At 36.1% G+C, this 17,906-nt stretch overlaps 1 protein-coding gene across 8 annotated transcripts in view; it reads right to left on the bottom strand.

Annotated features, from left to right (window-relative positions):
- HDAC9 (histone deacetylase 9) overlaps positions 1–17,906 on the bottom strand; it is a 1,063,574-nt gene that overhangs the window by 470,675 nt on the left and 574,993 nt on the right. For 3 of the 8 annotated variants that reach the window (XM_049893259.1, XM_049893266.1, XM_049893262.1), the window contains 4 exons: positions 14,085–14,326; positions 9,159–9,309; positions 8,047–8,173; positions 6,575–6,696 (listed from right to left, as the gene is read on the bottom strand). In XM_049893259.1, coding sequence (XP_049749216.1) covers positions 6,575–6,696; positions 8,047–8,173; positions 9,159–9,309; positions 14,085–14,326 — 642 coding nt within the window. The remainder of the gene's footprint in view (positions 1–6,574; positions 6,697–8,046; positions 8,174–9,158; positions 9,310–14,084; positions 14,327–17,906) is intronic. The other 5 variants (XM_049893260.1, XM_049893263.1, XM_049893261.1 and 2 more) reach the window with 3 other exon arrangements.

Raw genomic sequence — 17,906 nt, 5'->3', positions numbered from 1 at the left:
CATCGCTCTACCCTTTGAAGCCCCAGAGGTTATGGCCATACCTTTTGAGACTCAGGCAACTCAGCTTCCTGTGTTCCTTGGCTTCTTGGCCCCCGAGCCTCACGCCCACATCTGCCTACTAGCACAAGTGTTCCGAAGCTCAGTAGCTCCACTGATAAGTACCTGGAGGCATCCCACTCCACAAGTAAACTTTGGCTGCAAGGGGCTTAGCTTTCTTGTTCCATGGGTTGTCAAGCCTAGCTCCACCAATAAATGCCTGGAGGCACCCCACTCCACCAGAAAGCCTCCTGCGCATAGGCACTCAGCTCTCCTGCTCTGTGGTTTGGCTCCAGCACTGTGTGGCGCTGGTCTCCGGGTTCTGCTACTGCCAGTTCTCTGCTGCTGCTGCTGCTTCTTTGCTGCTGCCAGTTCTCTGCTGCTGCCAGTCCTCTATCCATTCAGTTTCAAAACTACTTCCACATTTTAGTTATCCATTAGAGCAGCACCCCTTTCCTGATACCAAATTCTGTCTTAGTCATCTAATGCTGCTCTAACAGAAATATCATAAGTGGATGGCTTTAACAAAGAGAAGTTTATGCTCTCACAGTTCAGTAGGCTAGAAGTCGGAATTCAGAATGCTGGCTCCAGGAGAAGGCTTTTTGTCTCTCTGTCAGCTCTGGAGGAAGGTCCTTGTCATCAGTCTTTCCTTGGTCTGGGAGAATCTCAGTGCAGGAACCTCAGGTCCAAAGGACGTGCTCTTCTCCAGGCACTGCTTTTTCGGTGGTACGAGGTTTCCATGTCTCTCTGCTCACATCTTTCTTTTATATCTCAAAAGAGATTGGCTTAAGATACTCTCTGATCTTGTAAATCTCATCAACGTAACTGCCACTAATCTATCGCATTACATCACAGTGACAGGATTTACAACACACAGGGAAATCACACCAGATGACAAAATGGTAGACAATCATACAATACTGGGAATCATCACCTAGCCAAGTTAACAGATATTTTGGGGGGACACAATTCAATCCATGACACCAACTATATGACTTTCTGGAGAAGGCAAAACTATAGAGACAACAAGAAGACTGGCGGTTCCTAGGAGTTTGAGGAGGAAGGAAAATGGATAAATAGGTGAAGTACAAGGAATTGTCAGGATGGTGAAACTATTCTGTTGGATACTGTTATGGTGGCCAGATGCATTACATTTGTCAAAACCCACAGAACTGTAAAACACAGAAGTAATCTTAATATAAACTATGGACTTTAGTTCATAATAATGTAATTGATTCATCAAATATAACAAATGTACCACACTAATACAAGAGGATGAGGTTAATAATAGGAAGAACTGTGTGTGTGGTGTGGAGGCAATATGGGAACTCTCTGTACTATCTGCTCAATTTTTTTGTAAGTCAAAAAGTGTTCTAAAAAATAAGGTTTATTAATTTAAAAAAGTCAATAGCAGAAATTAAAAATCATTTTGGCCCTACTGAGTATAAAGCATCAATTAAGAGTTCCTCATATGGTGAAGAAGAGAAACAAATCTGCTGGTGCTTTTGGACACCATGCAGGGCTCTGAAATGGCAGGGAATATACAAAATTAACAAAGACCTTTAATCCCATCTTGACATTAGCATTGAGTGTGGTGCATAGCTTAAAGGGAAAATGTTTATCACTTCCTCCTCAGTTTACTTGTTTTATCAACAGAGGTGGCAGAATGCAAGACCTTAAGGAGATCTTCCACAGCAAAAAGAGTTTTCATTTTGACCTGGTGAAAATAAATGAAACTTAATTCCTTATCAACTACAAACATAAAGTTAAGTTGTACTAACCAAACCAAAAACCAAAGCCCGGGCTGTAGAGTCGATTCCGACTCATAGCGACCCTACAGGACAGAGTAGAACTGAGTTTCCAAGGAGCGCCTGGAGGATTCGAACAGCTGACCCTTTGGTTAGCAGCCATAGCACTTAACCAGTACGCCACCAGGCTTTCCAAGATTTACTAAGCAGTTCCTAAATCCTAGGTAGGATGCTAAGTGCTTGACATGTGTTATTTAATCAAATCCTCAAAATAATGTTATGAATCAAGTGGAATTATTATCCCCACTTATTAATGTGAAAAGTGAGGCCTAGAGAGGTTAAATAAGCTACCCAAGATTATTCAAACAGTATCTGTGGATTCAAAGCCTGGCTTACCGTGCCATATTGCCTCTCAATTTTGAGAAAATTGGTGTAAAATTTATCATGAGGAGGATAGTTTGAAAATTTTAAACAAGATTAGCTCCAAGAGGACTAAGAGGGTGTGCTGAGATATATTGCAATGCTCCTGTTCTGTCAATCTGAGGTAAGATTCTGAGCTGATACTCTTCTAAGGAAAAGTGCTACTTTAGTGCTCTGTGCGCATAAACATGTGTGTGCATGTTTCTGTGTTTACATACTTGTATGTTTGTATATGTATAAGAAAGAGAATTAGAGAGAGAAGAAGACAGAGAGATTTTAAAACATTAAAAAGAAATCTTGTGTTAATTGTGGATTATAATAACTACAACTGATCACTAAGGTACCATATCATAACTGCTGACTGCTATACTAAAGGGAGATTTATAAAGCTATATATCTCATCTTTGCCTTCTTTACGATTTACTCAGTGTGGAAAATGACATTGGCCTTCCAAACCCTTAGCTTATGTTTGGACCCTTTCCATCTTTGAGTCTTATTCTAGTGTTGCTCACCATTAAAATGAGTATTTCAAGTGGGGCTGGAATAGACTTATTAGTCCATGCCAAACTTTATATGGCTTGTGCACTTTAAGATGTTAATCTAGCCAGCCAGTTCACTTTGTTCAGAAGTATTAAATGGAAAGACTGCAGCATTCAAAGAAAGGCCAAGTTCACTAGGTAAGACCTCGATAATATAATGGAGCATAAAACCTCTAGAGTTTTTTACCATAATATTTTATGAAACATATGCACACAGTCATAGGAACAGAATCCAGTTCAAATGGTTTTGAAGGTCAGTTCACAGTCACCACATACGCAGCATCTCTGTGAGAAATATATATTATTTCAAAGTGCCTAGACTCAGAACTTTCTTTTCTCTATTTTTTAGTTTATCGGTCCAGCAGTGTGCTTTATAAAGAAAGAAAAGGTACCTACTGCACCATGCTATTTTCTTTAGCCAAAGCGTAAAATATTCCAAAATTCAGTATCATATTCCTGTCTCATGAAACAAAAGGACTCACGGAGGATAATTCTAGAAGGAACTGTTACTTTAAAGGTAGATAATAAATATAAAAAACAATTATTTTATTCTCAACTTCATGACCAGTTATGTAAAGGCTTTGGTATTCTTTGTTGTGAAAGGAGTAAATGAATTCTCCAATTCCTACATTTAAAAGAAAAGTGAACTAGGAAAGGGAATGATTAGAGCCAGCTCATGCAGATTCTTTCAAAATGCCCAAATTCTAGGGGCAACTATGATTCTCCTAAGGGGAAGGAAGTAGAGGTCCACTTTGCATGACAAAGGTCAGATTTCTGCAGGCAAAGGAGACTTCTATAGATGACTGTTTCTGGGTCATCACTGTCTGGCTGAGTCCTAAAAGGTCAAGAGAGGTTCCAAATTGTTCTCACTGCTTAAGGGACACCCCTGGGCCTACTTTAATCAATTGAAGGTCACTAGGATTTTTCTTGCTCTGGTTCTAGTTTTACTCTCTTAAATCTTTCTAATATATATCGGCAATTCAGTGCTTATACAGGTTAAAAAGAAACTGAATTTAGTATTATATGCAGATCAAGTAACAGAATTCATTCATTTGACAATTTCTTTTAAATCGAAGACTAAGTTCAATGAAATCCAAGTAGAAAAAACAGGTACATAATTTGGCCTCAGCAGAAATGCATGGCTCTATAACAGCTGTCCTGATATTTCCATTATAGGATCAATGGTACTACTCTAGGTTTCATTTAATATGATGTTGCTTTGGGCAAAGATTGTCTTAAATTTCCCCAGTCATCATATATATTTCAATATGGTAAAATTGTGTTTAGGTATTTTTTTTTTTTTTGTAATGACTATTGAGTCACTAAAAGACAACAAATGCTGAAGCAAAAATTATTTGACCATATTTCAGTCCTCATCTATTTAATGCGAATATATGTCTAAACTTTCTCATGATAAGACTGGACAAATACCGAATGGATTCTATTTATAAAAGCTGGAAGAGTTCCACCCATTTGTAATTAATGAAGGGTATCTCTAAGTATTTTAGATAATGTGTAGAAAACATCTGTATTTAATTATATAATACTTCTCTTACACGGACAATGAGAATTGAATTAAGGAATATTTTGAAACCCCTATAGAGATATAAAAGTATTAAGGGCTGTTCAAGAAATTTACTGTTACAATGCCCGAAAATGTTTGGTTTTATAGATCAACAACCTGAACTTCGTATATATCAGATTTTCAATATTAAATGAAGAAAAATAAAATATTTAGCAAATACAGAAATATTCTACTAGAAAAAATCAGGATTGTATCTTTTCATTCTTATATATACCTTGCAGACAAGCACGTAAGATGTTTTATATATTAATACCGATTTGAATAAGAGGTTAGAACATATATCCTGAGCAGGATCTCTCTTTGAATTTCGTTGTACATCAAGTATTTCTAAGGGAACAAATTAAGAGCTCGTTATTCACTCTTCACAGAGAAAAGGCCCTAAGCTAGTCTCAGGGAAACAGTAGGACACAAAGTTTGGGTTGTTAGGGCTTGTCCTTAAGTATTAGAAAAGATCAGATTTTCTGTCCTGATCCATACTGGTTCTAAATGCCATTTCTTTTCAATGTCAGTGTCAGTTCTGCAGTCAGTTTTCAATCTCCCAGTGGTAGAAATACATTTAAAGCTGTGTGCACAGCAGGGTAGAAGTCTTTCTCTGTGAAAGTAACTGTATCACTCATCAGCAACCTCCTGCCATAAGGCGACTCATGTTTTCTTTCCTTTTAGTGACTCCTGAATGCCAGTCACTGCCCTGAGACCTGGGGCAATAGCCACAAAATCTCTGTCAATAGATCCTACATATGCCACTGGTAGACCCAAATGTCAAGGTTGTAGATCAAAGACCCCACGTTCTAAAACTCGCCTCCTTCATGGATCAGTTTTCATAAGCTATTCCATGTTTTAGAAATGTATAGAAGCTCACTTTTTTTATCCTAGAGTTTATTTATTCAAAAGGCAGTCTGATGTATAGATCATAGTGTGAAATTCTGAGGCAGTACATAAAAATCATTCTTCCCTTTGCATAACTTCCTATTGGAAAATATATCATTATACCTATCACCTTACATTAGAAATGCAAAAATCTATAGGCTATTAAAACAGAACAGTACAGAGTGCTTTGCAATACTTGACCATTCTTCTTCAGTGTCTGGCACAATATGCACTAGATGGTTGGTATTAAATTCTTACTCATGATTGATTTTATTTTTAAAGCTTCATTATGCTACAGGTAAATTATATGACAGAAAATAGCTTCAGCATGTGTTTTTACAATCTATATCCATTTTAATTACTCACAATTACTTGGGAAAATGAATATAATTATTTTAAAGCATTTCATTCTGTAGATTTCATATACAAATTACATAGATATATACTTCTTCAAATAGACCTGAATAAAATATGATGGACCAAACTATCTTGTCTGAATACTTTTTCAGATCAGTTGTGGATATAAAAATTAAAAATTTTACAATGTTCTCTAAAGAATTATATTCAGTTAACACCATAAAATTTAGAACAGAATGTACAAAAATGTTATTTATGCTCCTATTAAGCTAAGGTTTAAATATATGTATTATGATGGTAAGAAAACGTAACACATTAAGTACGCACATATCAAAGTGCTCAGAAAGGATAAGAAGATGGGAAAACAAGGATAGGCCTTGGAGTTACAGGGCTCTTTACTAACTTCCAAACAGAAGTTTTCTTGTTCCAGTCTCCCTAAGCAAATTTTAGTATAACTACAGACAGTTCATTCTGAGTTCTCCTGTAATCTGGCAGACATTAGGCAAGTCACTTACTCGGGAATACCAAGCCTTGGCCTTAACTCTTTTTACTACTTAAACAATTAAAATTTGAAGTTTTCTTTTTAAATAATTGCCACAAAAACAAGCTTATCATTCTCACTTTTGTAATAAATGGCTAAGGCTTAGCAGAAAATCAGAAGAATGGAAGAAATTACAAAGGTCTTTATGAATGGAGAAGCTTTAAATTTTCCGAGAAATCGTACTTCTATTTGCCTTTATTCTATGCTTTATTGCTAGTAAGGTAATGATTTTTTCTGGAATCCACATATGATACACTTTTAAAGTAAAAAAGGTACTCTGATTATATACTGAACCAACTGGTATAGAAATGGGTGTGTGTGTGTGTGTGTGTGTGTGTGTGTGCGCGCACATGAGTGTTTATACTCGGGGAAGGGATTAGAAGGCATAATATCCTTTGGTTTTCCTCTAGAAGCATGGAGAAATGAAATTACAGGTATGTTATGGAAGAGCAAATGGAGTCTTCTTGCTAAACAAGCTTACCAGTTTTTCGAAGAGGGAAATCATCCTTTGCATCTTGTGCTCCTGGTAAAGTGTATTTGTAGGATGGAGATGTTCCACTCAGGGGTGGAGAGCTTTGATCCAATGATGTGTGGTGGGCAGCCCTACAAAAGACAAAGAGGGCTCACCATTTACCCTGGACATTTTACTGCATCTTGGTCAGCAGTAATCAGTGTCACATGCTGTACACATGTCTCAGCTGCGTTTACGTTCTTTCTTCTGATTGTGTACAAACCATGGCCTCATGTAACCAAGTTCATTTTAGCATATGTTACAGAATGATGCAGGATTTCCAAGAATGCACGCCGTGTGTTTATTCACATAGAAAAGTTAGCTTCCCTAAAGGAGAGAATTTACTAAGAGCCTGAGGTTTTTTGTTAATCTGAGATTATGTCTGTTTTCTTAAGGGCCATACCAGTGAAGAAAGTCATCATCTGAATGGTTTTATAGCAACAATGTATAGCAACCCATGCAAAAGTAAACACATAGAAAGATTTCGTTTTTGAAAATTACGAAAGTGTACAAGGGAGTGCACGAGGGTGGCTTTTCTACTGAAGAGACAATGCAACGCCTCAAGCCTCACGTCTCTTGAGGTACACAGTAACGCCAATAGTCAAGAGTGGCAATCACACTCTTCTTCAATATACAACTCGTTTTTAAGAATTTATTTCCTTTCCCGAGTGGAGAGAGTAAAAGAGATATGATTGTGCTACTGGAGAACTGTGCATTGCATAGTATCTCTTTACTAGGCTTAGGGAAACATGGTTGCATAAAAAAAGTAATACTACAAGGTATTATGTCATCAGCTTGTATGTCTCATTTTACTGTGTGGAAGAATGAGGTGAGATGGGCAGGGGTAAACTAGTAACTGAAGATCTAGATTTATTTATTTCATTACCTCCCTTCTCTTTCCTTCCCTCTTATGCCTTCCTTCCTGTTTTTTTTTTTTTTAAATTGAGTCAAAATATTCTGAACTTTTAAAAATAGCTCAGACCTCTGCTACCTTATATCAAGCCAAGTAAGATAAAATCCCACTCTGCCAAATTTCAGAAATTATTGTATAGATATCAGATGCACCATCTGAGAATAGGGAAATGCAAAATACGAATTAATTTCATCTACGCCCACCCACCATGTGTCATTTATTCATTCCACAAAAAAACTTATATACTTCCTTGCAAGACAATAATTACCAACATTTATTAAGCCCCGCTCAATGTGAATCACTTTACCATGTTACTTCATGGGACCATGTCAGCAACTCTCCAGCGCAAGTACTATCATTATCCTCTTTTTACAGAGAAAGAAACCGAGCCTTGGAGGATTTTAGGAACTTACCCATAGCCACCCAGCCGAAAACTGCGAGGCTCAAGATTTGTGCCCAGGCCAGCAGAATGCAGAACCTATACTCTTTACTACCCCCTAGGAATGAAAACTGCGAACACTGAACATACGTGTACCAGAGCTTGGGATGGCGGCTCACGGAATGATTTTTTCCATTAGCTGGAGTGTCTTTCGTTGCTGATTTACTCAATAGGAATTCTTGAAGCTTCTGTTTTACTTCTGTACTTGCCACTGCCCCTAAAACACACACACAGCGAAACAGATGTTGATTGTGGGTTTTTGCCCTTAGAATATTTAGCAAAGATTAAAAAGTAACATCGTCGGTCACAGCCTATAAAGTTTACCTATTAAAAGAACACAGTAGGCTGAAGAAAAACCAGTCTAAATAGGGTTTAGAAAATGGCATGGAAATTTTTTGTAACTATTGTTTAAACTGCCAAATTTCAAGACATTCAATGTTTTCTTTAATTGCTTTTGCAGAAAGGGGATTCCCAGAATTAATATTAATTATTTTCTAAGCTTTAAAAAATACTGCTGAGGAAAAAACAAAACACTACTTAAAAAAAAAAAAAATCAAGACTGTATAAGCCCCTTAAGCACATTAAAACGATCTTTTCGGAATTGCTAGTTTGAAAACCGTACTGTATTTAAACCCCTTTGAGCATTAAACAAATAAATATTGCTGACAATTCTTGTTCAAGTCATCACATTTTAAACCTTGCTACGACCTGATTTTGAACTGACCTCATACAGGGGAATTATTTGGATCTGTCTCCCTCTTGTGGATAGTTCTTTTGCAAGTGTTCTGCCTTAAATCATCCTGAACGAAGCCTCAGTACTGGGAAAATTAATGGAGGCAGGGCTCGACTTCCAGAGCAGGAGGAAGGCATAGTGAGAAAATGTGGACGTGACTATTGTTTAACAGAAAAGCTTACACTAGATTGCTTTAGTGTAACATAATTTTTAAGGTTTGAAACAACAGAAATTAGGATCTTTGCCAATGTTATATTTACTTCTTGAGATGCTCTGTAGACTGAAGAAAGAATGCCTGTATGTGAATGTCAAAGCTTTACGTGTAGGTCTGTAATAAGTTATTTGTTCTTTTAATTAAACACAGACAATTTTGACAGGTTTAATTCCACTCTTTATCAGACTTCTTTCTGAATGATGATCAGCTAAAGATGAGGGAAGGGAATCCATCTTTTACCCTGGTGCCTCTTACTTTCTCGTCCTCTATCTTTGCCTCTGAGAGGAGGAAGTTGTTGTTCTCTGCGATGCCTCTCTACTTCCTGTTCTTGCCTCTGCTGCTCCAGTTTCTGCTCCTTTTCTAGGAGTTCTTGCTGATGTTTTATGGCTAGAAGTTCCTGTTGCAACTTGCGAGAAGAGAAAGACGTGAGAGTGTGCAATTTTTTTAGGCTTCAGAGTCATCACTGACCATAATTGAAATACTATGAGCTTTTGGATCTTGATAATATTAGTTTGTATTTTTTACCCCCCTTTTTTTGTAAATTATTGGAGTTTAAAGACACACAACTAATGACATAGATGGTTCTAATGTTATCAACAAGCTAGCTTTTAGGTGGTTCCATTACCTGTGCTACCTTATCAAAGATCGTTACCAAATTCACTCAGGTCTTTTTGTTTTTACTGGTTAACTCCTTAATTCCCTGAGTAATTTTTTTGTACAAATTACTGAAATATAAGAAATCAGGCAAATAAAGGGACTTTCCAGAAGTGTATTTCACGAAGTCTCTCATATTAGTAATAAACAACTAAAATCTTCAATTCTTAACCTGAAAATAATCAAAGTGACTAGAGTTGTGGGATATGAGTTAATATGAGTCAGAATTGACTTGGCAGCAATGGTTTTAGTTTTGGGTTGGTTATCTAAAATAGAATGAATGATAGAAATTTCGAAACCTTACAGAGAATATTCTCAATAGACTAATGTAATCTATATATACATGCATGATTTTTTATGAAACAGTAATAGTTTAGTTCATTCATCAAAGACATAAAAACCTTTAAAGACACAGGTCAAGAAGAAATCATTCCCATAAAACTATGCTTTAATTCACTATTGTTCGGAAGCCTTTAAATTCACTTCAAAATCATGAATAACATGAATATAAAACATTCTTTATAACTATCTTGACATGTCAGTTTCCTCTCAAACTAAGAAACGGTCATTCTTGAGGAACAGTAAATGTGCTCATGGAGTAATAACCAAAGACCCTGAGTTCTAATAAGGCTATGATATTACAAAATATGAGATCAGAACAATTCATTAATCTACTTTGAGCCTTAGTTTCCTCATATGTAAGATTATGGAAACCCTGGTGGCGTAGTGGTTAAGTGCTACAGCTGCTAACCAAAGGGTCGGCAGTTTGAATCCGCCAGGTGCTCCTTGGAAACTCTATGGGGCAGTTCTACCCCATCCTATAGGATCGCTGTGAGTCGGATGGCACTGGGTTTGTTTTTTTGTATGTAGATTACATTACTGAAATTAATATAAATTTCCTGTGTTTACATTAGATAAAAACCAAAACCAAACCCTTTGCCGTTGAGTCGATTCTGACTTTAGGTTAGCAGTTGTAGCACTTAACCCCGACGCCACCAAGGGTTTCCTTACATTACCTAAAACTCTGAATTTTACACTGAAAATTTGTTGTTGCTGTACGTTGCTGACAAGTCAATCCTGACTCATGGCAACCCCATGTGTACAGAGTAGAACTGTTCCTCAGGCTTTTCAAGGCTTGAGTTTTAAAGAGCAGATAGCCAAGCCCGTATTCCAAGGAGCCTCTAGGTGAATACGAATCACCAACCTTTTGGCTAGTACTCAAATGCTTAACCGTTTGTACTGCCCAGGGACTCAAAAGCTATGTGGAATGGCATCAGTTACCCTGGAACAACGGGAAGCCAACTTTGTATGTCAACCATGATAGCCCCCACCAGCTCCAGAAGGGGTGTGGTTACAAGCATTTCTTGTTACACTTCGTATTAAAATCTTTGTCATTTTGACTTTGATACTCTAGCCCCTTAATATTTCCAAATATTCTGTTGTAACAGAAGAATTTGCACCTCTACTTAACTCTGCCTTAACTATTAATTCTGTACAGAAATTGGGCTTGGTCAAATTGATTCAGTATTTCACCCAACGCCCCAATTGACTGAACTGTAATCTCTCCTGTAACCTAGAAAATCAAGCAATTTAATTTCCATAGCTACTATTATCGAGGATTGCTGGGATAAGCTTAAAAATAAATAAAAACAAACTAAACTTCACTCCTCTATTTCTAGATGTTCTAGCCCAGGAGAGAAGCAGGCTGAATAGTAGCTTTGGAGGCAGACAAGGCATAACTACAACTCCTGGAGCAACCACTTACTAGCTGTGTGGCCTTGGCTAAGTTACATTATTTCTCCCTGTCTCAGTTTAGTAGATGGAAAAATGGGAAAAGAGCATCTAATTCAACAAATGCTGATTACAGAAGCCAGAGATTAAAAAAGCTAGTATAAGCTAACCATGCACTGTGTCTCCTCAGAAAAATAAAATCCAAATAAATGTTAAAAATATCAACTTTCAGCATTACCCATAAAAAAACAAAACAAGACAAAAATTTTAAAAAGTAAAAAACTTCCTATTCTTAAAAGAAAAATTATAACTATGCCTTTAGTTTCTGAGAAAACAATTTATTACTTTGAAAAATAATTTTAGAAGCTAAATTTTCCTTTTAGCTACCTCAGATTCCTTTTTTCAAGTGCTTTTGCTTCAATATTTTCCAGATGTCAGTAAAATCTAGTATATCACTTTGTTTATACTAAGGGAACAATTAATTACCTATTTACTATTATTAATTTTTCACTAAAATCAAGCAACAAATAACTTAAAAAAAATTATTTATATATACAGCTACAAAAGGCACCCAACCTAAATGAAAGGAAGTATCTAAAGCAGTAATTTCTAAATATTGCCTTGCATCCAGGAAAATATGACTTAGCACACAGTAGCAAAATGGTTCCTTAAATCTTAAAGTATGGTGAAGAATATAAATTTTACTAATTCATCATTGCCATCCTAACAGGCCTAAAAAGGAGGACTAAAAAAGAAGATCTAGTCATCACTGTTTCTGTTATCGTTTCAAAGGTCAAACTGAAATAATGCTTCGGCATTCATTCAAATGTAAGTCAACAAACCAAAGAAAGGCAATTCGTACTGCAAAATATAGCCAGGAGCTACCGATTCCATATAGGATCCAAAATCCTCACTCTTATTTTTAAGGTATCTGATAAAAAAAAACCAAACCCGCTGCCGTCGAGTCGATTCCGACTCATAGCGACCCGATAGGACAGAGTAGAACTATCCCATAGAGTTTCCAAGGAGTGCCTGGCGGATTTGAACTTTGGTTAGCAGCCGTAGCACTTAACCATTACGCCACCAGGGTTTCAGATAGATCAATAAAATTCAAGAACTTTTTAAGTAAAGTTTACTAGTAAAATAAAAAAAAAAAGATTATAGCCCATGGTGAAGAGCCTTTTTAGGGAAATAAGATAAAACAGACCTTCCAGGCTAAGGATATATCTTGTAAAACAAGAAACATAGGGAAGCAGATAGTATTTTTAGCTTTTCAGATATTGTAATATTAATGAGGTAAAAGTATATAATATTATTGAGGAAAAGTATATAATATTATTGAGGATTAGTTATCTACTGTATTTTATGTAACTAACATGTGCCTTCTACATTTGTTTACCAACTGCGCCCTCCACCGGTGAGGTATTTTCGTAAGTGCACCTATGCCATTTTTTTTATATGTTGCTGTAAAACAAAAAAAATTACGATAGCACACTTATGAAAATACCTTGTGTGGGGAGGGCATGGTTGGCAGACAAACATAGAAGGTGCATGTTATACGCGTATAATACCGGTATAGTAACCTCTCATCAAAGGACTGGTGCTTGAGTAACACATCAAGGGTCTATGATATGATACGATATAACATAATGTAATAAATAAGTCATCTTTGAAAGAGTTGAATATAAAAGAGGATTTTGTACCGTAAATATTTGGTGCTTTACTATTGCCGCCATGATAAATTTAAATGAAACATCTACTTATTCTGTTATTACTTCTTTTTAATCAAGAAGCTGACATTTTACGAAAATGGTACAGTAATACTTGCCCCTGAATATACAAGATAATAAATAAATGTAGAGATACATCTAAAATAATCTGATAATAAAATCAGCCATTATACGAAAACATAAAAATTCTGGGACATGGACATATTTCTCCCAGAATAATTTAAACAAGTTGGATCTCAAATTGTCAACCATTTCCCGAATTTTTTCACTAAATTCTTATTTACAGTCTGTTACCCACCCAGTGCCGTCGAAAATCTATTAGACTCATAAAAACAACATTGAAAATATTTGCACTGGTTTCTTCATATATGTCTTGAGATTTTTATTATGCAAGTATTTTGAATGTATACATTATGAGGTTTTTTTTTTCCCCTCTAAAAGGAAGAGCTGGACATACTCAGAACATCCTGTTATAGACAAAAGACTAAAAAAAAAAGTGATTTCTTCACACAAAGTAACTAATTTATTCTTTCTGATAAATCATAGCAATCCTGTAGGACACAGCAGAACTGCTCCCTAGGGTTTTCAAGGAGTGGCTGGTGGATTCGAACTGCTGACCTTCTGAATAGTAGCCTTAGCTCACTATAGCTCTTAATCACTGTGCCACCAGGGCTCCTTCTGATAAATAGTATATGCATATTCTTTAGCAATATAAAATAGATTTTCTCAGGCTCATGGTTGTTCTTGAGGGGAGAATAAATGAGGGAAATGAACAAAATTGAGTAGAAGAAAATCTATAAAGGGTATAAGAAATTACTATGCCCTACTATTTATGTTATAAAGCTAAGGGATACAGGAGTGGTACAGATCTCGCCAAAAAGCAAAGCAGGACTTTCGCTGTCATTCTTACTACTGACCCATGGTTCTCACTAGTACAATCACAATATCCTTAAAGCCATACATCCGTGTCTTAACCACAACGAACTTTCGCCCAGTGCTCCTTCTTGTGCCCATGTCACCGTGAAGGCCACCTTGGTAAGGTCAGAGACAAAAAAACATTTGCTACCTTGATGTGCTCTTGAAGCTGAGCCTGGTGCTGCCTTGTCAAGTTCTCGTGCTGTTTCTGAAACTCTGCTATCAGGAGCTGCTTCTGTATTTGTTGCTGCTGCTGGATGAGGAGTAACTCCTGCTGCAGCTGCTTCTCACGGACAACGGGGTCCACCACGGGCATCATCATCCTGAGATCTGTCCTTAGGTCTAGCGGCGAGATGGGCTCCAGGCCCACAGGAACCTCTGATTTCACATCCACTGGAGAATCAGAAATAAAGAAAGTGGGGAGAAAATAGAAAATTAGCACGTCTCTATGGAAACAAAATAAACAAAAAATACAGCAACACCACACCTTGAATAACAAATTTTAAGCAAACAAATCTAGTCAGGTTTTTAAAATGATGATAAAGGTTTTCTGCGTATCAGTTTTGGTAAACAGGACATATGCTAATTTTCACTCAACAATTTTCCATAAGTCAGAACATATGCTAATTTTCAATCAACAATTTGCCACACATCTTCCATTTTTCTCTTTCTCAAAAAGATTACTGCAATTATTCTCTGGTATCAAAGTTGTTCATATTGGACTCATTCTACTGGACCACATGCAAAAATCAAGTTAACTTAGAATAAAGCTTGCAAGTTAACTGAGAGAAAAGTGTTATAATAGAGAACCTCTAACACAACTGGAAAACCCTCATGGCATAGCTGTTAAGTGCTATGGCTGCTAACCAAAAGTTCAGCAGTTCAAATTCACCAGGGGCTCCTTGGAAACTCTATGGGGTGCTTCTACTCTGTCCTATAGGGTCGCTATCAGTTGGAATGGACTCAATGGGAACGGGATTTTTTTTTTTTTTAACACAACTGAATCTGTGCACTTATGACCATCACTTTGTAATCAAAGTTAGGAGATATATTCTATCTTTAAAAGTGAAGTTAGTAACACAATTGCAGGGCTACTGAACCTAGCTAAGAAAGAATACAAATTTACATGCTAAATGTGGGAAATGCTGAGTAGATTAATTTATCAACTGCAGCAACGGTGCCTTTTCCAAACAGCTAGAAGTGAGAATGAGTGGTTTTTAAGTAGTAATAATCTGTATTTCAGTTACCTTGTTCTTAAAATAAACATGGCAGGAAAAGTATGAGGGGATATAAAACAAGTATTTAATTAAATGACTGAAGAAAAACTTGATGAACTAAAAATAAATTACAGAAGATAATGTTTAAATGTCTTAAAAATTAAAAGAGACAATGTATACAAGATACTTAGCACAACTCCTAATAGTTAAAAATGCTGTTTCTAAAAGAGTGGCATAAACAGCAAAGCTGACAAACGTGGGAGAGATCACCTGGTAGACCAGTTGTTTATGGTCGTGTCCACTCTGATTGGTTAGTGCTTATGCCAAACTAGTTGCTAAATATTTTGAATATGACCCTTGGCCACAGGAATCAGAAAAGTTATATAATTGGGTTAAACAGGTTGAGTTTAAGACAACTGGGAATTGTGGAGAGGAAACTGGAAGGAACTGCATTGCATGCCTCTTCCACTGGGGTCAGCTACTATCAGATCCAACTAATTACTGACAAAAGAAATACAGGTTCCAGTGTAGACAGAAGTCATTCAATTTTTTAATTAAAAGAAAAGGAAAAGATTTAAATACTCTGGGAAACAAACAAAGAGCTTCTGAAGTCGACTTTGACATGTAGGCTGCCAGTTTTCAACCTCTGCTCTAAAATTTAAATGCCTATTCCCTTTCTTCTACCTGTGTTATTCTGGCATGTTACTTAACCTTTGTAGGTCTTAGTTACCTCATATGTAAAATACAGATAATGACAGTAACAATAACAACATAGAGTTATTAAAAGGATAAAACATTCAAAGCACTTACCAAACCAAAAAAGGAAACCAAACCCACTGCCGTTGAGTCGATTTCAACTCATAGCAACCCTATACCCACCCACTGCCGTCGAGTCGATTCCGAGCGACCCTATAGGATAAAGCAAAACTGCCCCATAGGGTTTCCAAGGAGTGGCTGGTGGATTTGAACTGCTGACCTTTTGGTTAGCAGCCAAGCTCTTTAATTACTTTACCACCAACACTTACATCTCTCAATAAATGTTTGTTGTTGCTACTGTTTTTATATAAAAAGAGAAATTTTCTGTGTATTAAATCATCAACACTAAGTGGCTAAAAAAAAAAAAAAAAAAACCCTTAGGAGCAAATATGAAAAGGAAATGGTACATGATTTCTATTAAAAGTTAGACAATAAAACAAAAAACTTCTAGATATATGAATGAAGAAAAAATAGCAACTAAACAATTGAAAATTTCACCTTCACTAGTGAAAAAATGAGAATTACAAAGGAAAATAAGGTATCACTTTCTAATTATCAATTATAATTACATACTTGTGTGTTGTGTATGTTTTTGCGTGTGTATAATGATGCCCCAGTACATACAGCAGGCATTTGGCCAAACAGACAATTATACATGGCAAGTGACACTGTCAATTGGTACAAAACTTCTGAAAAACAATTTGGTGATAAGAATTAAGAGGTGTTAATTTTTTCTTTTAACCCTTTGATTCAGCTTTGCTAACTCAAGGAATGTATCTTGAGGAAAAAATTACTAACAGAGAAAAAAAAGCTTAATGCCACATTTTTATTGGATTATTATTACTATGATTATAATCTAACTCTCCAACTACAAGGAAATATGTAAGTGGAATATGTCACATCCATTTGGTGGAAAAATAGGCAATACTTAAAAATAATATTTATGGAAATACGAAATATGGTTTTATAATATTAAGTGAAAAGCAGCATAAGTGACATATACCCTATACTAACTCTTTAAAATACACAAACATAACTTAGTCAATATACATTTATTGAGCACCTTTAAGTGCCAGCATGGACTCAGGTACTGGGAGTTTAGTAGTTAACAGAAGAAACAATTCCAGCCCTCATGGAGCATATACTGTAGTGGGAAGTTTTAATTACATTACAGTCTGAATTCTAACAGCAAAGGCTAGTGAGATACGGAAGCTGGTTGTGTTTTAGGTGGAAATACGATTTCCCTTTTTATTCTACTTTTCTCTATTTTTCCAAATTGCATCTATTGTTCTACCACCGTAAGTTATAGTTTCATGTAAATATAACTTAAAAGATTTCTAGATTCCAGGTTGGGAACTACAAAGTTCATATTCCATGTGGATTTAAGAACTATCTTCAGCAACTGAAGAAAGCCTAAGAGAATCCTATCTATAGATGTGAAAGCTGCAAATACTAAATAAAACTTTAAATGTCCTTCCTTGTCATTTGAATGTGAATGTGTGTGGGTGTGTGCAGACTGGTATCAATCTTGGAGTGCTACCAATGATTATTTTTCAACGTAGTGATTGAAAGATTACACTGATGATTCTACATTTGTCAATTTAATTAAAACGGAAAAATGATAAAGTATAGATTTGTGGACAATGTCTTCTAAGACATAGTATCTGTGAAAGAAAAGAAATTAATTGTGACAAGTTCGGAATCAACTTGAAGATGATGGCCTGTAAGACCTCTTAGTTGGAGTGTTCAATGTAGAACCTTCAATTAAGGCTCTGGAGTAACTTCAGATTTTGAGCACGACCTAATAGAGTTACCATAATTCCAACTGAAAGCAAAGACTGTTAATGACATATTTTGACTTTACATTAAAATCAAAACATTACATTAAAAGGCTAAACTATAGCCTCTAAATTTTACATGGAAATCCCAATAAACAAAGGTCAGAATTTAACCCTACAAAGACAAAATGTAAAATTTCAAAGGACTCTAAGGCTTCTTCT

The sequence above is a fragment of the Elephas maximus genome, chromosome 8, assembly GCF_024166365.1.
Source record: "Elephas maximus indicus isolate mEleMax1 chromosome 8, mEleMax1 primary haplotype, whole genome shotgun sequence".
Taxonomy (NCBI): Eukaryota; Metazoa; Chordata; class Mammalia; order Proboscidea; family Elephantidae; genus Elephas; species Elephas maximus.
Note: the sequence above shows the minus strand (reverse complement) of the source record. Positions and strands in the feature narration are given on the sequence as shown.